The sequence below is a fragment of the Zootoca vivipara genome, chromosome 11 (genome assembly GCF_963506605.1).
Source record: "Zootoca vivipara chromosome 11, rZooViv1.1, whole genome shotgun sequence".
Classification (NCBI taxonomy): Eukaryota; Metazoa; Chordata; class Lepidosauria; order Squamata; family Lacertidae; genus Zootoca; species Zootoca vivipara.
In genome coordinates this window covers 20,593,015-20,607,050 of record NC_083286.1, presented here as the reverse complement: position 1 = coordinate 20,607,050, position 14,036 = coordinate 20,593,015, and the positions used below count along the sequence as shown (strand labels likewise).

General features: G+C 40.9%; 1 protein-coding gene across 1 annotated transcript in view; it reads left to right on the top strand.

The window, feature by feature from the left end:
• The window catches only part of KCNN2 (potassium calcium-activated channel subfamily N member 2), a 90,892-nt gene that overhangs the window by 58,047 nt on the left and 18,809 nt on the right, over nucleotides 1–14,036 (top strand). The window contains exon 5 of the mRNA XM_035100160.2: nucleotides 8,238–8,379. Coding sequence (XP_034956051.2) covers nucleotides 8,238–8,379 — 142 coding nt within the window. The remainder of the gene's footprint in view (nucleotides 1–8,237; nucleotides 8,380–14,036) is intronic.

Genomic DNA, 14,036 nt, shown 5'->3' with positions numbered 1-14,036 from the left:
CTTTCAAACATAATAGGGGAGTAGACTAGACTTAACAAATGGTTAATTTATTCTGTCCAACTGTACTAATCCAGTCTCTAAAAATATAGATAATAGGTTACAAAATGGAATTTTTTTGCAAAAAACATCATTAGCCAAGAGTTAATCTGCTCATCTTTTAAAATGCAAAACATGGTTAATTAATACTGTGTACATACATTATATTTAAAGCATATTGCTTCCCCTTAGGAATCCTGAGAACTACAACTTATCCCACATTTGGCTACAATTCCCAGCACCCATAACGAATTACAGTTCCCACATTCTTTAAAGCAATGTGCTTTAAATGTATGGTATATGCAGCCTTAGATCATATAACTATTTTATGCTCATCTGCCACGCTTCGAACAATGTATTTTGCTTCTTTAATTAACATATTTTGTCAGAGGATTGCCACAAATTGAAAACATTGTCACACATAGTTTAATGCGGGGATGGGGAATTTGAATAATCCAGTATGCTGGTTCCTTAAATCCCCCATGGGCCATGTTTGGTAGGTGAGTGGGGCTTCCCACTTGAAAATCACCTGATGTCACAATGTTGTCAAGTAATACATTTTCCTTTGCCTACGTGGTTCAAAACTGCCTGGGCAAAGGAACAAGGCTTTGCAAGTGCCAACAATCAGCTGATTGATGGTGCTTACAAATAGGGTTGCCAGACTCAATAGAGGACAGGACTTCTGTGCCTTTAAATGCCCTGCTCTCTTTTGAGTCTGGAAACCTTAAAGAGAAACCAGCAGACCCTTTGCTTGGAAATTAAACAAAGGGTCTGCTGGTTTCTCTTTAAGGTTTCCAGACTCAAAAGAGAGCAGGGCAATTAAAGGCACAGAAGTCCTGTCCTCTATTGAGTCTGGCAACCCTACTTACAAAGGCATTGTACTCTGCAGTTGCTGCCAGTCTGCTGATTGGTGCCTGTAGATCCTCCACTGGCCCATGTTTTTACCTGCTTCATCATATGTCAAATGTGGGCTAGGTAGCCATGGCTTGCCTGTGGGTTAGAGGTTCCACCCTATTATTTAATGCAATCAGTATCCCTGAGTGGAGTTAAGTACAATGTTACATGAGTTTCTTTCTAAAAGCTTCTTTTTTATTCACTGTTTGGTTTTTCTCCTGTATAAAATATATTTGAAGTGCTTGTTTATTTGAGCTGTCCTTTGCCCTTAAATTCCCACCTGTTGTGATATAGTAGTATTTAAACCCAATATGTATGTGTTTACCAGATATGATACAATGTCTACCCACATAGCTCATGAGCATGAGACACTTAATCTCAGGGTTGTGGGTTCAAGTCCCACATTGGGGCAAAAGGATTTCTGCATTTCAGAGGCTTGGACTAGGTGACCCCTTTGGTTGCTTCCAACTTTACATTTCTATGATTCTATGTTTTTGTGGTGCTAATTGGGAGGATTTGCAGCAGAACAAATCACTACAAATGAGTCATATTTTGCTAACTCTTCATCTCTGTTGCATAACCCACATTGACATTACTTGCTGATCTACCAACTGCCGTCCCCTAGCTTGCTTTAAGGTGTTTCCTGTTGTAAATTTCACTCACACACAGAGACACCTGCCTTTGTGTTGTGTTTCTGAAGATCCAGTAGAGGATATAAAAGCCAAGCCTGTCTCTCCAGCTGTCATAACATTTCATTAACTATTAAAGCTTAACAGTAGGCACTTTGAATGAAACCTGTTGTCTCATCTGTGTTTGCATTTGCATAAAGCTAGCAATGATGAAAGATACCATGTCTCCATTTTCCTCTTCTCTGTTTTCGAGTCAGTAGCCTTCCTCTGTATTCAAAAGATACACAATGCATGCTAACTTAAGCTTAGATAATGTGAATTCTCAGGAATTGTTCAGGGCAGGAGATGGAAGTCTGTACATACAGCTACTGTATAGTAATATACATGCAAAATATATACATAGGAATTTAAATCCCTAGGAGAAGCATTTAATATGGTTGTTTTTCTTTCCAGTGCTTTGCTATGTCTTTGTCTTCAGAACGTTGACATTTCTCTTTTGCAAAAATCTTTCTCTCTATCATCCAGTGTGAAGGTAAAACTTTTCACTTCCTGTGTGCCAATAAACCGAAAGGGATAAGCTACAACAACAGATGAATGTAGCCAACATAAAGTCCAAATAGTGAGGTTTAGCATTTTCCACTTTAGGTATGGCAATGAACCAAACAGTAGAAGTCCAAAGAATATTGTTGGCATGCTACAAGATCTGCCCACTCTGCCAAGCTATACCTACAGGAAAGCTGGCAGTGAAGAGGGAGAGCCTGACAGGTCAGGAGCTGGTACCCAGCTGGTCAAATGCCAGCCAGTGGAGCTGGTGGGTCACGAGGTGGACTATACACAGCTGTTGCATATGTTTTTAGATATTCCACTGCATTAAACAATACTATCACCCCACATGATACCAAGCTCCATAGATCAATGTAATCAAGACCACAGCTGTGCTACACTTGAAAAGCAGCAAATCACCTACATACTGAGCAGAAAGCTTGAGGAAGTGGGCAGATTACAGTTCATGCCACACATTTGTTTATTGTTATTAAGAGATTTGTATATTGTCCATTACCAAAGATGGTAACAGAGTGGTTGAAAGCAAAAATAAGTAGAGAGAGAGAGAGGGAGGGAGGGAGGGAGGGAGGGAGAGAGAGAGAGAGAGAGAGAGAGAGAGAGAGAGAGAGAGAGAGAGTAAAGAGGATAGAGTGAGAGATACGGTAAATAACTTGACCAAGAAACTAAGTACAAGACAGTGATGGGATCTGAGTCCAAAATATCAAACTATTTGTTTGATCCCACGTTTCTCTGCTGCAGCAGAACACCCCTTTCACAGAAAGTAAACCAATTAATTTCTCATCTACAGTTACTCCTTCAATAAATTTACTTCAAGTATCCACCTGGAGCATGCCTCAAAATATGTTGATTTATTTGCACCCCATCCCAAATTGATAAACCTGCCCAGCACACCCCGTCAATTCATCTTTAGTCAATTTCCACCCAGATTCTACTCCAAATAAATGCCCCTTCAACTAATCCCCCCCACAATTCTTCATTACCCCATCCCTCTAAATAAATTCCTCTAAAATTACTTTATATTCCCAAATTAATATTCTACCCTGTTCACTTCTTCCACCAAAACACTCAAAATAAAGTTGAATGACTTTGAGACAGGGTTATTTTCCCTCTTTATTTACAGTAATGTACAATGTTGTCCAAGCATTTATTTTTTATTCGCAATCTTAAACCCCACCTGGAGCTTTGACATGTTCAGCAGTAGGGATGGGAAAGGGATGTGGCTAATTTCTCATTTTTCCAATCTGAAATTTAGTTCTCCACATTTCTGCAAAAAAAAAAAAACCTCATAAAATTATTTAAGCATTTTTGTGTGGATGTCTCCTTTTATATGCAGTTGTGGCTAACATACATAATTTTGCATGCAATTTCTCCTAATATAATGCATTTTGTATGTTATTTTTACTAATTTATCCTTTGCATGTGTACATTTATCTTATATAAACATTTTTGTAAACATTGGTTGGGAAACTGCATTGCAAAATTCAGTTGTGCAAATTTTGAAGGGCGGTTGTGCATTTCGTTCTCGTATTGTTCCAGAAAGTGAACTTCACCATTGAATGTGAACTAAACTCAATTCCCCCACAATCCCTACTTGATAGCAGCCTTTTTATTTTTATAGTTCTGAATTGTTTGGTTTTTGCATGTTGTTATGCTTGCTATTGTGTTGTTTTGCTATGTTATTATGAAAATTATTTTTGCAGTGTTTGGTTACAAAATGTATTGTTTTCTTGCTTGTAAGCCAATTTGAGAATGATTTTGTGTGTGTGGAAAAGTAGCTTGCAAATAAAACAAACGAATGAATGAAACAGTGTAGGATTACAGGAAAATTATTTCTGAAGACCACCTACTACAGAGGCTTTTTTTGCTCATGTATCTTAAATTTTTTATTGCACATTCCAGACTGAGGTTGCACAGCAAATTGCAAGCCAAGACTCACCTGCTCTATACTTAATTTCCCCATGATACAGAAACAGCTACATTGCTGCAAGTCAGTCTGTGCACTGTTGAATCGGTGATTATAAGATCATGATGTCTGTTGCAGCAGTCCTTAAGGGATTCTTTTCATGACACCAGGGATATCGCTTGCAAGTCAGTGGCTTTAGAATTGTTTATTATGAACCTAATGGCTTTGCTGGGGGGGGGATGGGACTACTAATACAGTAAATTAAGTTCTGTTAAATCATAGCTGTATAATACCATTCACACTGGGTTGTTTCTTGCATAGCTTAAAACTGAGAAAACGTTTGATCAACACCACAGAGCAGTGTGTTACTAAATAGGGATACATACATGGTAGGAAAGTCATCTGAAGGACATTGATAATTAAGATTCTTCTCTCAAGCGAAACCTGTGAAACTGCTTCGGTTAATTCTGCTGTTAAAATATAGCATAGCACTGCTAAGCATTGTAGTGATTAGCAATGTCTGGATTGGTAATACCTTCTTTCTTCTTTGGCGATCACTCGTATCTGAGTAAGATTGTCTTTCATAAACACGGTTTTAACAATGAGTCCATAAGTGACTGTGGAGGCCAATTCTGGATCCACACGTCCTGCCACAGTGGGGACATTGGTTTCCAGGCGGGAGTTGATCACGGTGTGAATTTGCCAAGCGTGCCTTCCTCTTAGCACGTTTCTCCCTTGCGTCCTGAGTTCATGTGTCTTCAAAGCCCATGATACCTTTGGTAAAGGCTGTTATCCAACTGGAGCACTCGCAGGCCAGTGTTTCCCAGTTGTCAGTGTTATACTACATTTTTTAAGATTTGCCTTTAGACAGTCTTTAAACCTCTTTTGTTGACCACCAGCATTACGCTTTCCATTTTAAAGTTCGGAATAGAGTAGTTGCTTTGGAAGACAATGATCAGGCATCTGCACAACATGACCAGTCCAATGAAGTTTATGTTGAAGAATCATTGCTTCAACACTGGTGATCTTTGCTTCCTCCAGTACACTGATATTAGTTTGCCTGTCTTCCCAAGTGATGTGTAAAAATTTTCAGAGACACCTTTGATGGAATCTTTCGAGGAGTTGGAGATGGCGTTTATACGTGCTCCGTGTTTCACAGGCATACAGTAAGGTTGGTAGCTTTGTAAACAAGCATTTTGGTTTCCCTGCAAATGTCCCGGTCCTCAAACACTCTGCACTTCAATCGGGAGAAAGCCACACTCACAGAGCTCAGGTGATGGTGGATTTTGGCATCAATGTTGGCATCAATGTAGGTAGGAGAAGTGATCAACATTTTCCAACGTTACACCATTGAGTTGGATTTGTGGCACTGCAGAGCGGTTATTTTGTACTTTTTGGTGCAGCACTTTGGTTTTTGGGATGTTGAGTGATAGGCCAAGCTTTTCGTAAGCTTCTACAAAGATATTTAGGATGGTTTGGAGGTCATCCTCTGAGTGTGCACACACTATGTTGTCATCAGCATACTGAAGCTCTATGACAGAAGTTACGGTAACCTTACTATTTGCTTTCAGCCTGCTCAGATTGAAGAGCTTTCCATTTGTTCAATATATGATTTCTACTCCGGTGGGGAGTTTCCCTTCAACAAAGTGTAGGATCATAGCAATGAAAATAATGGAGTTGGGACAATAACACAACCCTGTTTAACACTGTTCCCACTGAGAATGGTTCACTTTGAGAGCATTGTTATCTGCGATTGTTGCTATCATATTATCATAGAGGAGCCGGGTGATGTTTACAAAATTATCTGGGCAGCCAATTTTCAGAAGGGCAGTCCACAGGGCATTACGATTTACAGTGTCAAAAGCCTTAGTCAGGTCAATAAATGCCATATACAGGGGTTGGTTTTGCTCTCTGCATTTTTCTTGAAGCTGGCAAGTGGTGAAAATCATGTCCACTGTCCCTCTAGAAGACCGAAAACCATTTTGGGATTCAGGAAGGTTCACCTCGGATATTGTTAAGAGACGGTTTGCTATGTGATATTCTTTGTTAATTCTCCTAACCTATCTGAACTTTGTCTTCTACAACTTGTTTTCTTTTAATATCTGAGCTTGTATGCTTTTAACTTGGTGGCTTATTGTGATACTGATTATAGATCTGTGTTTTTGAAATGTTAGGATTTATTATTATGGCACTGTGCCCATCAGATTGGTATGGGGCAATGACCCAGAAAGAGGCATTTTCTGTGGGTGGCAATGTAATCTAGAATACTTTTCCCTCTGCAAATCTCAAGGTAATCTGTTTTAGGTGCCTCCTGAAAATGTATCAGGTGGAATACAATGTCATTTCAGAAGTGTTTCAGCTTGCCTCTCTTGTATTTCACTAGGGAGCAAGTGGCGCTGTGCTCTAAACCACTAAGCCTCTTGGGCTTGCCAATCAGAAGGTTGGCAGTTCGAGTCCACACGAAGGGGTGAGCTCCCGTTGCTCTGTCCCATACCAGTAGATAAATAGGTACCACTGTGGTGGAAAGGTGTACAGCATTTCCATGTGCTCTGGTACTCGTCACAGTGCCCTGATGCATCAGAATCAGTTTAGTTATGCTTGCCACATGATCCAGAAAGTTGTCTGCAGACAAACGCCAGCTTCCTTGGCCTGAGGCAAGATGAGTGCCGCACCCCATAGTCAAATTTTACTGGAACTTAACTGCCCAGGGATTCTCTATCTTTACTGTATTTCACTGTTTCTGTTTTTAATTTTTGTTGTGTTCTTGTGTTTAATGGTTTCATATTATGTTGTTACATTATGTTTTATTTCAGCAGTGGGGAACCTCCAGGCCTAATTATGCCCGCCAGGCCTCTCCATTTGGCCTATGAGATAGTTTTGAGAAAAGCAATCCTATTTGGCCATCCCGTGTCATCATGTGACATCATGCGCTGGACTTGGGAAGCCATGGTGCCACATTCCAAAGGAAGAACTGGGGGTGCACTATATAAGTAGGGCTGGGGAAGAGATTTGATCCAGTTCACATTTAAAGGCGAATCTATCTAATTTGCAGTTTCCAAAACAATATGAGAACCAAAACACAGCTATTCCTCAAAATCCACACTTCTGATTTTGCAGTTGAAGTGTCCAGACAACTAATGAGTATTAAAAAATGCATTTACTACTAGGGTGAACTGTGTATTAAAATGCATACATTTGTATTTAAAAAAAACGACATGCAAAATGTATTATATCAGGGGAAATTGCTTTGCAACCAAGTGTATATTAAGAAAATTGCAAACACAGGTGTCTATATTAAGAGAAATTTGCATTAGGAAGCTGATGAATGTTTTTAAAAAATGCAAAGTGGAGTGTAAAATTAAACTTAAGACAGAGGGAAATGAGAAATGAAGGGAAACTAAAATTGAGATTTGCCTATCTGTAAGCATGTTTCTGGTCCTTCCTTTCTAGTGAATGCTTCAATTTGGTGCTTGTTGAATTTAGTGACTTTTTCTGTTGCCTTGCATAGTGACCAAAAGAGGTGCCAATTCAAAAGGCACTGGATTCAAGGTGGAAAGGAAGAATCAGGAGTGCACTTAGAGCGTGCTCCAAATTCTGCCTGCATAGCTACAAGTAAATTTAAATCATCTGATATCCTATGACTGGTTCACTCACCTGTCCAACTGGTTTGTGAAGGGTCAAGGAGTTCCTGATTCAACCTACTCCTGTTCCCAACACCTGTTTAACTGTATAAATAGTTTTTAATGTTAAGTAGTTTTGAAATTTTAGAAATAAATCAAATCAAATATTTATTGTACTTTCTCACATATAAGCTGCTCTCGGTGTCTGGGAGAGCAGAAAAGCAAGACGATGAAGAAGATAACAACAAGGATAAGGATAAGGACAGATGGAAAGGATTATCAGAAAATTTTTCTTTTTTGATTGTACATTGAACTCAAGATCCAAGTGCTTTTCTCCTCTAAGAGGAGATTAGTATTGTCAACGTTGGTAACAAAAACCCATATACTGGCAGGCATGTACTGAATATGCTGCTTCATGCATGTATTTGTGGACCAGCCCCATAGGGGACAAAACATGCATCTTAAGCATATGTTTCAAGTAACAAAACTATTCTTGAGAAGGAACGAGCTGCCAAAGTTCTTTTCATAGCCAAAAAAGAAATGCACTGTTGAAGAATTTGTGGTTAAAGAGATTATAATTTTCTTTTTCAGGTATCATGACCAACAGGATGTTACTAGCAACTTCCTTGGAGCAATGTGGTTGATTTCAATAACTTTTCTCTCCATTGGATATGGTGATATGGTACCTAATACATACTGTGGGAAAGGAGTCTGCTTGCTTACTGGAATAATGGTGAGTGCCCCTAGTTTTAATTTCCACATTTCTTGTGAGTTTCTTGGGTGAATCGTTCTCAGAACAACTTCACTGGTTTAACAACATGTATAATCTGGTACATATCTATACAGGTGTCCTATTGAGTTCTGTGGGACTTATTCCCAGGTAAGTAGGTTGCACCCTGGCTTCCCATCATGGTTAGAGTATACCGATTGAAATGATTGATTCCATTGATTTCAATGGGTCTGTTCTAAGCATGATAAAACATGACTCCAACCCAGTATGTATAGGATTACAGCATGACACTCCTGGGCACTGTCTTCAGGAATTCACTTCCTGCTTTTCTTAGGAAATGTTTACAAACTGAGCTAAACAAGTTGATATTCTCAGCATCAAATATTTCAGCTACCAGTCATGTCCTATATGGCAATCACCACATTTCTGCCTCTTCTTTTTTGCTTCCAATGAATTATAATGTCAGACCTAATAGTTTCTAAATATGTCTTACAATAGACTGAGTGATCTTGCTTTTATGAAACTGCCATAGTGGTTTCACATATTTGCATTAATACATCCAGTGCTTTTTTCTCTGGGGGGGGACGCAGGGGTACACATACCCCTAAACATTTTGTGAATCTAAGTTTGGCCTCATTGTGGGGCAGTTTTTCAATATGGGTAGGAAAATGAGAGTACCCCTAAACATTTTATTAGGGGAAAAAATCACTGAATGCATCTATTATTACTATATACTTCATTGCTATATGCAGTGACAGTGAAAAGGGCAAATGCAGTAATAAGAAAGGGGTTGGGTTTTTTTTTTAAGCCAAGCATAATAATAAAATTATATCTATCTTTGGTTCTCCTAATGTTATATTTTTATATAATTTGTATCCTGTTTTTTCTTTATCAGTGATAATGCAATGCGATGATTTAAAATGAAAAGAAAAACATTGCAATCCCAATAAAAATAATTTGTATGCATAAGATACATTATAAAAGCTTTCTGAAGAGCCTGAAAATGGCAGACCTCTCTGGGGAGGGCGTTCAACAATGGCTGGCTGCACTACCAAGAAGTTTCTGTTATAAGTTCACATCTACTGAACTTTTTTGGCAGTGGCATCCAGAGCAAGGCCTTGGATGTCGAATAGAGGGCACGTGGGGGGCATATATGGAAGAAAGTGGCCTTTAATAGACTTTCATATACTCCAGCGGTAGCTGTAGTTTCTGAACACTTTTAAAGAGCTGTCACACATGGAGTACATAATGGTAGTTTTGCCTAGGGAGCATTAGGATGTGACTGACCATGGCGAGGGCTGACTTTGCCTGGAAGGGGCACCCCAGAAAATTGTGTAAAGGGAATCCTGAATAATGCCCTCTCCATTTGGGGGCCCTAATTTTCTCAATGAATATAGTGGAACTGAATAAAGGAAAGGAAAGGCCAGCTGAAATAGTGATTTGATATAGTGGCCTACCTTATGGAGGAAGACTTAGGCTGCATTCCAGACCCCCTTCTGCTGGGCTGGGTGAGGGGCATTGGATTGATCTTAGGTGTCCCTCCACTTTCTTCTACTGGTTAAGCTGGTCTTCTACTGGCCACCAAATGGGTGGGTGGATGGAAAGCCTGCCAGTGTTAGCTGATTCATACAAACAAGTGGCTACAGCTACTTTCTGTTTAACTACACATATATTTCTCTATGTGGCAAATTGTACCCACCTCTCTACATGGAGCCTCTAGGAACCCCTCACAGGACTTCTTGCCCCTGTTTGAAGAGGGTTTGTTCTGGCCTGTTGACAATTTCCTTAAATGATTGAAAAAGCATTATACAAAAACTCAGAAGGACCTGACACGGTAGATAATGTGATAACCCCACTGTAGAATCCTGAGAACACTACAGTAATTCCCACATCCATAAAACCAAGATGTCTGAATCAGTCATAAACTGTCCAGATCATCAAAATATAGTGAAGTGGGGAATGTAATATATCTATCTTTCTCTTTCTTTCTCTCTTTTTTTTGAAATCATTTTTATTTGGTTTTACAACTACAAAGTTATAAAGATCCAAATATATATCCATCTACAGAGATTCCTCTGACTTGTGACTTCCTCCCACCCCCTCCATAGGATCCTATTTAGATTTACAACTGCATATTCTTCTATACACTAACTTTTATATCAATCCATATTGTCCATGGTATTTGTTACACTGCAAGTGAAATCAAAATCCTGCCAGTGTTTCCATCTGCTTACAGTGGTCTCCTAAATAACTTATAATTTTTTTCCATTCTTTTATAAAGTTTTTGTCCTCTTGGTTTCTGAGTTTTCCAGTTTTGCCATTTCAACATAGACCATCAGCTTGGTTTGCCATTCCTCTCTGGTAGGGACTTTGTGTTCTTTCCATCTCTGGGCTAGAAGCATCCGGGCGGCTGTTGTTCCATACATAAAAAGTCTTTTCTGTGCCTTTGGAATGTCGGTACCTATAATTCCTAATAAGAAAGCTTCTGGGTTTTTTTTTAAACAAAGGTTATTTTAAACATTTTTTTTTATTTCATTATATATCATCTCCCAGAAAGCTTTTATTAGCTTACAAGTCCACCACATATGATAAAAGGTACCTTCTTTTTCTTTACATTTTCAGCACATATTTGTACTTGTCCTATACATTTTTGCCATGTTTCTTTCTTTCTCTATCTCTGTGATGTAGGGCTAACACACAGGATGTATCAGAACACAGCTGTTGAGGACTGAATACTGTGAAGAGAAGTTATGGAGCAATTACACTAGAGCATGAGTAAATACTATAGTAATAATGGTAATATTGCACATGATCCAAGGAAACATAAGCACTTTAGGCCCCATTTATTTTTAGTGGGAGAGTTACACGCATACTGAAATATATCCATCTGAAACCCTGAAGCTTAAAAATGCTCAGGAGTAAGGAACAGGGCCGTCTTAAGCGCTCCTGGCGCCATGGAACGATGGATCCCTCCGGCGGCCCCCCCCCGCCCCATTTCCCAGCGCGGTGGGCGGGCGGGCGCAGCTGCGCGTCGAACCGGTGGACCGGCCGGCCAGTGGGCGGGCCGGCGCCGTGGTGCCCTGCGCCACCAGGGGTCTACCTAGAGCCGGTCCTGGTAAGGAATACTACTCTTCAATTGTATCATGTCTCTAGTGTACTTTATGGGTTAGCTAGTATTGTAAATAGAGGTGTGCGTGAGATGTGGGTGAATCCTGAGCCAAAGTGGAGTGTCTCAAAGGAATGTTGTGCTTGTCAGAGGCAAAGCAGGAACTGTATGAGGTAGCACAAATCAGAGTCCCTGGGGCGCCTTAGCAATCCAGATGTCAAAAAAAAAAAAAAGGTTGCAGAGAAGTATCTGCTAAAATCAAAACGTTTTTAAAAAGTTACCTGGCAGAACTTGCCTGCGTCTATTTGTCGTTTGACAGACTTTATCCACTCTGTAGAGCAGGCATCCCCAAACTTCGGCCCTCCAGGTGTTTTGGACTACAAGTCCCATCATCCCTGACCGCTGGTCCTGTTAGCTAGGGATCATGGGAGTTATAGGCCAAAACATCTGGAGGGCCGCAGTTTGGGGATGCCTGCTGTAGAGGTTAGCATGCTTGCAAATACCATCTACTTCTGCCAGAAGTGATAAAGGGTTGTTTTGTTTTTCCAGTAATGGGGGGGGAGGGGGGAAATGAAACAGATTCGGATGGAGCTTGAGGCAAACCAACCAATGTACAAAGCACTTCAGACTGATGCTGGCTGTTTTCCAAAATGCTGAACCGAATCTTGTGGTCAGTGCACCCTCCCACTTCTAAACATGTTCCATGGAAAATATCGTAGCTTTATATTTACCACCCTTATTATTTTGGGTGATGTAATACGGTCATGTATTTTCTGCACTGGGGGGGTGATGATTCCCTGGATAGGCTCAAGACAAAGGGCATTCTGAGATGGCATTAACTTTGGGGATTGGATCGCTTCAGCATTCTGAATTATCCATGAATGTGAGGTACTTCAAACCATGCTGACGGGGGGCATTCAGCGGAGCTCATAAGGATCATCTTGCGCTATGCTCTTTACATGGTTCACTTCCTGTGGAAGAAAAAGGGTACCTGCTACCTTTCCTTACAGTACTTTCTGCAGTCCTACTTGAGCATTAAAGCTACCAAGAGTAGCTGAGGCAACCCAGTCAGGCGGGCAGCATATGATGATGATGATGATGATCACAACACCACGGGCACATCTTCCATTAATGCGAAATAAACGGGATCCGGGTCAGCTTGCGCGGAGGGCTGACAGTATATAACACACTTCCCAATACTCCCAACAATGTGGCATACCTGGAAGGTGAGGGCCAGGTGGTGAGAAAGTCAGGCATATGCGGGCACTATGGTGGAGGCCGTCCAGCACTGCTTTTGGTGCATCCACACAGCACCAACCTCCCTGCCCCTTTGCCTCTCCCCCTCCTAAGATGCTATTGCCAGGAGGCGAGGTGTGTGCAAACAGCGCTCCCTGCTGGCTGCTCCCGGAGGGATAAGTACCAAGGGGAACAAAAGAGCTGTATTCAGTACTGAACAATGGCATATGGAGAGGAAGCAAGATTTACCAAATCCTGAGGAGAAGGCATGCGTAAATGTTACCATTATGTGGGTAGTTCAGCTCAGATGACCTTGACATAAACAAATGGAAGCAATGATTTGTGCAATGCATAATAAGTTTATAGGTAAAGGTAAAGGGACCCCTGACCATTAGGTCCAGTCGTGACCGACTCTGGGGTTGCGCGCTCATCTCACATTATTGGCCGAGGGAGCCGGCGTATGGCTTCCAGGTCATGTGGCCAGCATGACAAAGCCGCTTCTGGCAAACCAGAGCAGCACATGGAAACGCCATTTACCTTCCCGCTGTAGCGGTTCCTATTTATCTACTTGCATTTTGACGTGCTTTCAAACTGCTAGGTTGGCAGGAGCTGGGGCCAAGCAACGGGAGCTCACCCCGTCACAGGGATTCAAACCGCCGACCTTCTGATCAGCAAGCCCTAGGCTCAGTGGTTTAACCACAGCGCCACCTGGGTCCAATATATCAACATGCTATTGTCATAGCCTCTAATATAAGTGGCTTTCGAATGAACGTTCCCCGTTTCACAGATAATTGGCCTATTCATAGCTTAAATGTCATAACTTGGAATACAACTTCCACCTTCAGGGATCATATATCTTTGATTATGAGATATCAAATACAGCAGTGGATGGTAGACTTGATTTTCTCTTGCTTGTAGCGTTCCAGAGAAGTAGATTCAACATTCTGATGTTCATTGAAGAATTTTATATAGATAGCATAAGACAAATTGTCACTGGCAGGTCACAGTCCCCTTAATGTCTGAATATTTTATCTTAACTGTAGCTCAAAGTGAGGGTCTCTTCTCTTGACGACCCCATCCATTGTAGCCACAGGAAAACACTGGGAGAAATTAAGCGTCACCCAGAGGCAATTGTTACGTCAGGGCAAGCATTTTGGCTTGCCAGACAGAACAATCCCTGTTCTCTCCCTGCACAATGTTCCTGGAGTTCTCTCACCACCCAGAAGTGGATGTCCTTGTGCGGGGCTTTCACTGACAGAACTCACTGGTTGAATCCTGCCCATTTGACATATAATGAGACAGTCACATAGATGCCACA